The sequence below is a fragment of the Pygoscelis adeliae genome, unplaced genomic scaffold, assembly GCF_000699105.1.
Source record: "Pygoscelis adeliae isolate BGI_AS28 unplaced genomic scaffold, ASM69910v1 Scaffold22, whole genome shotgun sequence".
Classification (NCBI taxonomy): Eukaryota; Metazoa; Chordata; class Aves; order Sphenisciformes; family Spheniscidae; genus Pygoscelis; species Pygoscelis adeliae.
Window position 1 is genome coordinate 3,370,979 of NW_008824350.1, and position 11,680 is coordinate 3,382,658.

An 11,680-nucleotide genomic window follows, 5' to 3' on the forward strand; every position below is an offset into this window, starting at 1 on the left:
CAATAAAATCTGAAGTGGTCTGATATGCACTTCAGCCTAGATATTCAAATAAATAGACTTTAGTGCCTAAATAACATCTGAAGTGCTATGTCTTGGTACTTCCAGAAGAGGTAAATCTCCCAAAGTTTAAAAACAGTGTCACACTAACTCAGTTGAAAGAAAGGCTGTGGACAGAAAAACGCAGATGATAATTGTATGGTTTGTGTGAACGGCTAGAAAGCCACAAACCTATAGCCGAAAAGGGAGACTATGCTGGTATAAAAAATAAGGAAAAAAGTACATTGCTTGCAGTAAAAGGAAGTTGAAAAGTTGAAAGTTTAGCAATAGATGAAGAAAGCAAAAGAAATTAAGAAGAAACCAGCAGCAGAGTTAGGAAGTTTTCCAAGTGCATTAGTAGCAAAAACATCTTAGCAATGATATGAATCTGTCATAGATGTGTGTGGTAGGTTTGTCAATAATAGGGACAAAAAGAGTTCAATAAATATTTCTCTTCTAGGAGAAAAACCCCCAATAATTGATGCTTCACTGTCACATAGAAATAATGCAATAGTTTTCATAACAACACAGAGATGTTGTGAAAAAACAGTTATTGAAATGCCTAGTTTGTAAAACAACTAGTCAAGACAGCTTGTGTTCAAGAATTTTGAAAGAACTAGCTAAGGAGCTTTAAAAGACATCCGTGTGGAATTTTTCAGTAAATGTTGGGATACTGAAGAAATTCTGGAGAACTGGAAGAAAGTTAATGTTGCATTAGTATTTAAAAAGGGTAAATGGAATATGCTAGATGGCTGTATTTGATTACATATGCTGATACACTCTCTACTCATGTGAATAAGGCTACTTGGTAATAGAAGATTGCTGCCTTAACATCAGTCTGAGTAAAAATATCAGAATACTTGGTACAGGATCAAAGAACTAGAAAAGGGTTTATAATTACATGTCAATCTAAAGGGCTTATTTGAAGAGACTTCTTGTTGCAGTGTCATTTTTTTTTAATGAACTTACAAGTTTGACAAAAGTCATAGTGTAGATGTAGGACATTCCGACTTCAGTCATGTGCTTAAATTGGTATCTCTTGATATGTACTTTAGTGTGTGCCTGGGCTGGTACAATCACTATGTCACATGTAGGTTTAAAATAAAAGTCTAAATGGGAATCGTTGTCGATTAACTCTGCCTGTAAGTTTCCTGTAAGGGTAAGTTCTGGGCTATTTAACAGTTTTAGCAGTAAGTCAGAAGACAACATAAAAACTGTACTCATGATCTGCTGATAACATAAAGATTAAGATAGGAAAAAATAAGGCAGAGTCCAACTCACCAATACAATAAAACCAGGTATCTCAAAGGGAAATAATATAGATATGGAGGGTGGGAATACCTGTTCTGGAAGGAAATATGCCAGAGAGAGACTTGATGCCATGGTGGATGATCAGCTAAGAGGATTTATTTTGGCCAAAATGACTGATGAGATTGTTGCATGGATAAACAGGGAGATGTCAGGAAGGAGCAGAATGGCCATTCTGCATAGCATGGCATTAGTGTGTGCTGATGTCTGCCTTTCAGCAAGTACCCTGAAAAACTGGAGAGGGCTCTAAGAAGAGCCTAAAGTATCATCTTATATAATAAGCTTTGGTAAAACTGCATTTTGTCATGTTGCTCCCCTTTTTGACCATTACCTGCAATCTATCTGGACAGAGTACAAAAAGAGTAAGTAAGCAAGGGACATGGGGACCAACCAACTAATGAGCGAAGAGTAAAAGTGTTTAATAGCAAGCAGCAGGAAATCACAGTGACATTTTCAAGGTGGAAGGTTAATAACTTAAAGCTGTAAATACTCATGAAAGAGAGAGATTATTTACTGAGCTGAAAGTGGAAGGTTTAGGAGTAATTGAAAAACACTAGGATAGGTAGTAGACAGAGTCTTCTTTTTGTCTAGTCTGACTTCCTGACAGTCAGATTTGTTAGTCTGTATGTTAGTTTATCTTCTCAGAGAAGCGGTGAGAAATATTGCGTTGCTATTTTGATATTAGATGGGGAAAAACACTAGAAAATGCTCTAAAGGAAATTCCTATTTTGGCAGGAAGATGGCTTGACTGACTTGGAATTGATTTCCCATCATGAGTTCTATAAGTATATTCTGTAATTTTCTTCTCTTCTGCAAAGTAACATCAGGATTCAGGAAAAATTTCAGCCCTGCAGGTGTCTGAATGCTTTTTTCTGTGACATAGTGAAAGAAATGGAATTACCTTCTGAGTGCTGGAGGCTTCTGATTTTACTGTGTTCAATTACAGAAGAAGCGATGGATTTGTGCTGTGCTGTAAAAAGGCCCCATATTTTTGCTGTGACAGTTGAATATTGTTGCATTTACTGTTTCTTCCTGGTCATTTTATGTTCCTTAGTGGCAGACTTAGCTTTAAATCACAGATCTCCTTTCTCTCCATCTTTTATTTCTTTTCACTTAAATCATTGCCTTTTGCTGATCAAGACAGAGAAATCATGTAGTTGATAAGAGATAGTCTTTATTATTTGTTTAATGCTGAAATTCATGTCATACAAGAATTACATACAAGCATGTATGAGAGGATATGATGTGGGGTTATTGGAGGCATCTCTGGAGTTCCCAGTTTCAAAGGAAAGTGAAGAAGAGTTTCTGTTAGTGACTGTGCGCGCTAGATTTTCAGTTCAATCAGAGAGGTTGAATGAGTGAGGAAGAAAAATAGTTGACATGCAAAGTAAGAGTGTAGGCTGTACTGAAGTGTTACAAAACCACTATCCAGATCCCATGCATGGATTCATCATACTGTGAGTCCTCTTCTGCTGAGTCATAGCCACAAATTCTTTGCTATGAGGAAATAAATGAATGGGGGCATATGTCTGTGGGTGCACATGAACAAATTCCTTGCCTATCACTGGGTCTAGGGTCTTCTGTCCAAGTATATTTTGTCTCTCAGTGAACTCAGCTGTAATGACTGCCTTCCTTCCCTCTCATATGCCCAGTTCAGTAAGTAGGTGAGTAAGGTTGTTACCAGGCATTTGAATGAACCCTCTTGGCTTTTTGCCAAAATTGAATAGGCAGTCTGCACAGTGGATAATGTGATTAGCAGATCAAGTTTTTTGCAGTGCTTTTTGTGACAAAGCAGTAGTTAAGTTTTAATGTATCTTAATACCAGACCAGTGTCGTGGTTTAACCCCAGCTGGCAACTAAGCACCACACAGCCGCTCGCTCAGTCACCCCCAGCAAGATGGGGGAGGCAATTGGAAGAGTAAAAGTGAGAAGACTTGTGGGTTGAGATAAAGACAGTTTAATAAGCAAAGCAAAAGCCACTCATGCAAGCAAAGCAAAACAAGGAATTTATTCACTTATTTCCCATCAGCAGGCAGGTGTTCAGCCATCTCCAGGAAAGCAGGGCTCCATCACGCATAACAGTTACTTGGGAAGACAAATGCCATCACTCCAAATGTCTCCCCCTTCCTCCTTCTTCCCCCAGCTTTATAGGCTGAGCATGACGTCATATGGTCTGGAATGTCCCTTTGGTCAGTTGGAGTCAGCTGTCCCGGCTGTGTCCCCTCCCAGCTTCTTGTGCACCCCCAGCCTGCTCGCTGGTGGGGTGGTGTGAGAGGCAGAAAAGACCGCGACTCTGTGTAAGCACTGCTCAGCAGTAGCGAAAACATCCCTGTGTTATCAACACTGTTTTCAGCAGAAATCCAAAACATAGCCCCATACTAGCTACTATGAAGAAAATTAACTCTATCCTAGCCAAAACCAGAACAACCAGCAAACTTCTTTAGACACTTATCTCAACGGTACAAAAAACTTTTGTACCCTGTTTGTCTCAGCCATCACCAATGGCAATGGATATTTTTTTCACACTAAAGCAGTAAATTCATGTTTCAAGTAGCTTAGGCCTATGTTCATGGTAGTCTGCCACTGGAATTTGTGTTTGCTAATGAGAAAGAAGAGGAAAATCCCAAAGGTGTTTATGTAATTGAGGGGGGGGGAGGGAGTGCAAGTCAAATATTTTGATTAAGTTTTAATTTTGTCAGGAGGAGTGTCTCCAGCAGAACTTCTGCCATGATTGTACTGTGTTTTGTGGGTCCATGATATTCAGGCTATTTCCAAAATACACAAGCAGCTTGGAGCATGTGAGGAGATGAGTGGGTGGAATAGACTTTACAGAAAGCCCTAAGGAAAGTAAGTACTGAAGCTGCAGCAGTGCTTAACAAAGATCAGGAGATACAGAACTGAACATCATCTCAACAGACACAGAACATAAGTTGGGAGGAGCAGAGTCAAGCTGTCAAAAGGTCTTGTTCTCTTTCCACAGCAGAATTTCTTTTAATATGGTGAAATAGATTTGTTTGCAATATGTGATTGATTTTTAGCATGAATTTTTTGGACAGTTTTATGAAGAGATTCCCCCACTGTTTTTCATAAGGCAAGCCAAGAAAGGCAAGCCTTTCATAAGGCTGGCCAAACAAGAATTCTCATTCTTTTTGAGGATTTCATCCCCTTATTGAAGATACCTTACTTAGCAGACCAGTGTCAGTGTCTTATATACAGTGCAGAATCAGCTTTTCAAACATTAATGTCCCTACATGTTTGAACACAGAGGCAGGAAAAAATGTAGTGTTTGACAACAGGTCTGTTGAGACCACAGGTGGGTCATCAGTACAGCATGTGTCTGCTGCAGCATGATGCTGCTCTGTTCTAAAGTTATCCTTTCCTTAGAAGCCCATGAAGACTGATGGCTGTTTTCAGTACTAGAATAAAAGATGGAAGGATACAGCATTCTCATGCTATGAAACATTTCACAGCATTTTACTCACTGTAAATCACTATGATGCACATTGTCATATATATTAAATGAAAATTGTTTTAGCAGTTTTAAATCAGACCAGATATTGCTGAAAAACTAAAAGCAGTGGTAAGTTTGAAAAAGTTGAACATATGTTTTGGGTTTCGGGTTTTTTTGTTTTTCTTTTTCTAGATCCTTCTGTATGTTTTCATAATATTACTGTTCAAATTAGTTCTGTTGAGAATATCTTGGCTGTTATCAATAGCTGTATATACATCTTTGTTTCAACTGCAATTCATGTGGATAGGATTCCTGTCTCCTCTGACATGAGTTCACATTTTATATTGCTGAATTTATAACCCACATGGCTGAGGCTTGAAAGCAACTCATTTTGCATCTCTCTGTCTTTGAACACCTTTTGGAAACAAAGATGTTTGTTCTGGTCAACTTGTTTATGATTCCTAGAAAAGAAAAGACCAGGGACAATCTTAAATAAAGATTACTGCAAGCTTAGGTCAGTACTTTTGTATTTTCACATGCACAGATTAAATAAATAAAAAAGCCATTGTTGGTATGAGTTGTTCCAAAGAGAAGTCAGAAGGTACTGAATATTTAATTGTCAGAAGTACTACAATGAATAATAATGTTGGTAAATTTGTTTTACTTTGAATAACAAAAATTTGATCGAGAAGAACACCTCCATTTAAAACCAGCTAATCTTAGCATGTTGGATTTAATATTCACATTAGTTAAGTAGAAAATAGTTTCTATGGCCTTTTATATCTTCTGCGATTTTGGTCTTTTTTCCAGCACAACCAAACTTTACATCAGGACTCTAAGATTTGATCTGAATAAAAACGCACAAATGCATATGTATGGGTGTCATAATTATGATCAAATGTCACAGTTACCAATGAAGGTTTTTACAGATATATGACAAGGGAATCCCTGAGATAGAAAAGTGCAGGCAGATTAATAAGAAGGGTATTGGAGAGAGAATGTATTACTAGACATCAGATACAAGAAAGTTACCTGAGTGCTTTGAAAATCCATGCTTCATGCCTGGCAGTAAGAAAGAAATCTGTTTATTTTATTAATCTGAATATGTGCAATGTTGCAAAGGTTTCATTAGCGTTAGTTTCAGATGGGGCGTTGTTGTTGTGTGGTGAAGATGAGAGCACTTATTCAGGTCCTCCCAAAAGATTGCTGATAAATCCATGTCATGTATTGTATAGCTAACATATATTTTACAGTTGAACTCTTCTTCTACTCATAGAATCATAGAATGGTTTGGGTCAGAAGGGACTTTTAAAGATCATGTAGTCCAATCACCCTGCCATGGGCAGGGACATCTTTCACTAGATCAGGTTGCTCAAAGCCCCATCCAACATGATTGCTTTAGAGGTGTAGTTGTTGGCAGGCAGCTAGAGGTACTGTTACTGCAAGATGGGCACTACTGGAATATACGGTGTCGCTTTAGAGGTTATATGCTGGTAAAAATGGGGGTGGAAAAAGAATAGTAAAGAACACGTTAGTAAGCAAAGTATTTTGTTGTAGTTATGTTTCTGGGAAGTGGTAGGGCTATTTTGAAATATCATCAGGACAGTACCGCACCAGTACACTGTGATGAGGGTGGGTGTAATATAACAGGGCTTTGTTGAATATATGTTCATGTTTAACAGTATGGGAGCATAATTCTGTATGGAAACACCAAACTCTTCCCCTGTTCTTTTTATTTTGTTATAGTTGTTGTCTCCTGTTCTGAATCACATGAAGAAAACTCTTCTTCACCAAATCCACCTCAGAAGGTCTCCCTGATAAAAAACAGGATGGTGTCATTGCATCAGCCTTCTAAACCAGGTACTACAAGCCCTCTTCCTTACATCCTCCTTATTTCTACTTCAGAATCTAGGTGCAAGATAGATGCTGGCACTCACAAGGACCCTTTACCAGAAAGCTGTGCCACTGGCTTTCTGACTGGAAATGGAGCAATGACTCAAAAAGGCCAGTGTAACCTTAAGGGAGTCTCTTACTTCCTTGTAAAAAAAACCCCAAAAAACAAAACACAGGAAAAAAAGAAAAAAAAAAAAAGAAAAAAGGAAAAAAAAAGAAAAAAATAATCTTCATCAGCACAGTGAAATCCACCAGATTTGGGTTCTTGAAATAAAAGCTCATTAGTGGAGCTGCTTTCCAGCAACTACAGAACAAACTACCTTTCTTGATACCAAATGAAGTTTTTTTTTAACTGGAGTTTTCTTTTTCTAGGCATTGTAAAAACCCAGTGAGATGGACAAAATGCATGTGAGATAGATGGATTAATTTGGTCTTACTGTGGTGCCAGGATAGATGTAGCAAACACTGTACTGTATAAATGCCTGAGAGAAATGAATCAGTTGCTATTGGTGGTGTGGAAACTTGGAAATTGAAGTGACGCCTTTTCATTTAGTGAAATAATCACAGAATGGTTGAGTTTGGAAGGGACCTCTTGAAATCATCTAGTCCAACCCCCCTGGCTCAAGTAGAGTCAGCTAGAGCCGGTTGCCCTTGACCATGTCCAGATGGCTTTTGAATATGTCCACAAATGGAGACTGCACAACTTCTCTGGGCAACCTGTTCCAGTGTTTGACCACTCTCATGGTAAAAAAGTGTTTTCTTCTGTTCAGGTTGAATTTCCTGTTTTTTTAACTTGTGCCCATTGCCTCTTGTTCTGTCAGTGGACATTACTGAGAAGTGTCTGGCTTCCTCTTCATTCCCTCCCATCAAGTGTTTGTATACCTTGATAAAATCCGCTTGAGCCTTCTCTTCTACAGGCTGAACAGTCCCAGCTCTGTCAGCCTCTCTTATGAAAGATGCTCCAGTCCCGCAGTCATCTTTGTGGACCTATGCTGGACTTGTTCCAGTAAGTCCATATCTTTCTTGTACAGGGGAGCCCAGAGCTGGGCACAGTACTCCAGTTGTGGTCTCACCAGTGCTGAATAGAGAGGAAGGATCACCTCTCTCGATCTGCTGGCAATGCTTTTCCTAATGCAGCCCAGAAGGCTGTTGGCCGCCTTTGTCACAAGGGTGCATTGCTGGCTCATGGACAGCTTGCTGTCCACCAGGACCCCAAAGTCCTTCTCTTCAGAGCTGCCTTGCAGCCAGTCAGCCCCCAGCATGTACTGGTGCCAGGGGTTATTCCTCCCCAGGTGCAGGACTTGGCATTTCCTTCTGTTGAATTTCAAGATGTTCCTATCAGCCCAACCTCCAGCCTGTCCAGGCTGCTCTGAATGGCATGCTCTGAATGGCAGCACAACCATCTGGTGTTTCAGCTGCTCCTCCCTGTTTTGTACCTCTGTGAACTTGCTGAGGGTGCACTCTGCCCCTTCGGTCCAGGTCATTAATGAAGATGCTAAACAATAAAGTAAGGCCTGTGCATGCTAGAAAAGTCATATACATTCCTTACAGGAGGTGGCAAGGTGACCTAGACTTGCCAGAGAGGAGTTCCTTATAGTAACATCTTGCAGAAGGTATCTAATTCTTTAATGTGTGAACCTCCTTTCTGACATGCCCTGTGACTGTCCATGAGCTTTTTTCAATCTAAGCTTCTTCAGAGCACTTTTGTAACACCTTAAAATGTGTCCTTTGCTGATTGTGGTAATATAGATGTATTTCTCTATTTTACTTTTTTCCTTTTCATTTCTGTCACATTTTGCCTTTCTGGGGACCTACACTTGAAGTTCTCCAGGTTCATAGGTGCTACGCAAAGCTGGGTATGAAGCATCTGTAAGGTGGTACACAGTAGTGTCAGAGGTTGCAGCTTTCAGTGTTCTCTTATACTGTGACCTCATGAGTGTACCCAGTCCTTTTGCTCTGCAATTTATGCTAAACAACATCTTCTTGTTGATTGATCTTTCCATCACAATGCAGTGCACATGATCCGTTGCCACAAAGCTCTTTTTTTACCAGATGTCAACAACTTCTCTGATCTATTTCAGACTCTTCTTCCAGGCATTCAGATCCTCTCAGGTTGTGGCAGATAGGCTTTATATAGCCTGGAGAGTATGGGAATTAAGTGCTTTTGAAGGAGAACATTATGTTCACTTATCTGAGCTGCAAACTGCTTTGTTATGTGAAACACATTCTAAGGATTAAGTTTGCATTGGTACAGTCCTTGCTACTGCAAGCAGGGGTTTTGGTAAGATTTAATGAAATGATTTTGTCATAAATATTAATTTCAAGTAATCCTCTATTTAAAAAAGAAAAGGAATTTTTTTTTCTTGAGCTCTCACTTTGCTTTCTTGCACTGTCATGCTGTTGTGAAAGAAATTGTTTTCTGGGTTTTATGACCAACTAGATTTTTACCTGATAAAAATATTACTACTACTGACAATAAGTCTGTGGGTACTGAGTTAACCTGTCAAACTTTAATAAATTTGAAACAGCACAGCAGGTCTCAATCAGGACTCTGCTTTGTCTCACACAGCCGTGGAGTTTCTGAGTTATTGAGATCCCTAAAGCTGTTTTACTGGATCGTCAAACCACAGCCTGAAGCTGTGTGCGGACGTCTTTCCTTAGATCCAGCAGAGCCAGGAGAGTGGGTGGTGTCCTCCTTCCTGTGCCCTGCTGGAAGGCAGCATTGCATATGCACACACACAGTTTGACAGTTCACCTGCTTGTGGCTTCCATTTAAAGATGATGGGCTGAACAGTGCAATAGACTTTTGCTAAGCTGTATGGATTTGATGAGGTGGGCTGAGAAGCTCTTCAGGTGGTTGGCCCAGCTGGTAGGTTGAGCGAGGCAGTAACCTCCAGCGGCAAGCAGGCCAGGCAGGGCTGGGGAGGATGTGTGTTCAGGTGGGCGATCACAGCCTGTCCCAAGACAGAGTGATGTGCAACTCTGTAACATCTGTGTTTCTCTTACCCCTGCACACAGTGTGCTGTTTTATAAAAAGGTAGTTATAATTAACTTTAAAAATTAGGAAAACTTGGCTGCTTAGGCTGTTGCATTCAAAAGATGCTTCCATTGCTTCTTTTTCTGAAAGTTTAGTTAAAATATAGCGAATCTTCTGGAGGCTCTTATGTTTTTATTCCTGCCCCACCTGTGTTGCCTGTGCAACCACCTATCCTTGTTATATCCCTGACCTTAATTCTGTTCTTTATACTGTCTTTTCTCCTTGCCAGGAATAGAGCTACGAAAGGGATAACATTATGCCATTCGTGTTTGCAAGGTCTGAATACCCTCTGAACGTCAGGACCCCAAATACTAATGTTTAGTCTCTTATTATTTCTCATATGGCCTAAGGGTCCTCCAGTTATTACTGTAATATTATTATTACTACTGAAAATAAATATCATGCGAGTTAATATCAGCTTACCATATCTATTCAGCCCCACTCTGTGTGGGAGAGCTTTGTACAGCTAACATCCCTTCAGGGAGTTTATATTAGATTGATGAGAGAAAATGAATTACTTCTTGTCTGGTTTATAATATGCTGATTATGAAAAATTCTGGCCAGGATGATCTAGTATTCTCAGTGCTGCGAATGGACTCTGGAGTTTGTTAAGAGCGTGTTCTTGTCCACCCTGCAAGGAGGAAAGCAAAACTGTTAAAAAAAAAAAAAAAGTATGTAAAGCTTGCATTGCTCAGCTATTTTGCTTGAGACCCTGTCAAGCTCTTTCTATTGCTGAGAGAGGGTTCACCTTAGAGTTTCATTTGTTCCTCTCTGCCAAAATGCTAAATCAATACAGTTTCAATATCCTTGCTGCACTAGGTATTACTCTCATTCAGGATTTTATGTACATGTGGGCTAGACCTTCCATTGCTGTAAATTCACTGTTGATACCGGTGGGAGGATGCTCCTTTACACCTGCCAAGAATTTGCAGGGTTGTTTTTCTTTCTGGCATGTTCCTGCACCCACCCTGCGAGACACTCTGTTGTTATTGCACAAGACAAACTTTCTTTTTTCCCTTCAACTCTTCCATTTCTTGGGAGAGATAGCCCCCATACACTGTAGATCTGCCCATTCATGTGCCGGCATCACCCCTGCCCCTTGAACTGGGGAAGCCCTCAATGAAACCTTTGGTTTCTCATGACAGAAATCTCTTGTATCATCGGCTCAAGCTGTTCATGGGTGACGTCTACAGACAATTTTGGAAAACCGGACTGGGTGTTATCTTCAGTTGGTGTCGTGGTATCTCAGGAGAGGCAGCAGCTGCTTCTGGAAAACAGTTCCTCCCGTGGAGATGTTGAAGGTAGGCAGAGTTACAGTTCCCCTCAAATGGACATCTGCTTTCTCCCAGCACTGGTAGCAGCTGTGGGTGGCAGCAACAGGAGCCAGCAGGCTGCGGCCTCAGGCACATGTCACTAAAAATACTGCCATATGCTGGTTCTGGTGCACAACTCGTAAGTGTGCTGTCAGTGCCCAAGAGTCACTAAGAGCAATATAATGTATGTGTACTGCCTGAGTTGTGTATGTATGTACCCTGTATACAGCCCGCCCCTTTATATACTCCTTTTGTATCTCCCTGTTTTAGGATAAGCTACTTTTGCTTACAGAGACTGGATTTTTCTTAGGAAACTCAATCCTTTACAAGCCAGGGCTGGCTCCGTGTCTGCTGTCTGACTTGCAAAGTGTTTGGCTTTTGTTTTGTTGGACATGTCTTCACTCTGCTTTGCTTGGTTTCTTCTCATTCCTTCTATCACTTCTTTACTTACTTACCTCATTTTTACTTTCTTCTTCTTTCTCTACTTTCTGTTACTTTTTGAGTTTTGTGCATAGTCCTCTCCTTTCGTCTCGTGATTCCTTTCTTCAAACTCCTTATCCATTTTCCTCTTATTCCTCTTATTATCTCTCTTCCATCCACACTGTGTGTCTCTTCTTTTTTTTTTTTTTTTTTTTTTCTCCA

General features: G+C 40.1%; 1 protein-coding gene across 1 annotated transcript in view; it reads left to right on the forward strand.

Moving 5' to 3' along the window:
* Window positions 1-6,549: 6,549 nt before the first annotated feature.
* LTK (leukocyte receptor tyrosine kinase) overlaps window positions 6,550-11,680 on the forward strand; it is a 53,998-nt gene continuing 48,867 nt past the window's right edge. The window contains exons 1-2 of the mRNA XM_009319222.1: window positions 6,550-6,655; window positions 10,871-11,026. Coding sequence (XP_009317497.1) covers window positions 6,625-6,655; window positions 10,871-11,026 — 187 coding nt within the window. The 5' untranslated portion in view covers window positions 6,550-6,624. The remainder of the gene's footprint in view (window positions 6,656-10,870; window positions 11,027-11,680) is intronic.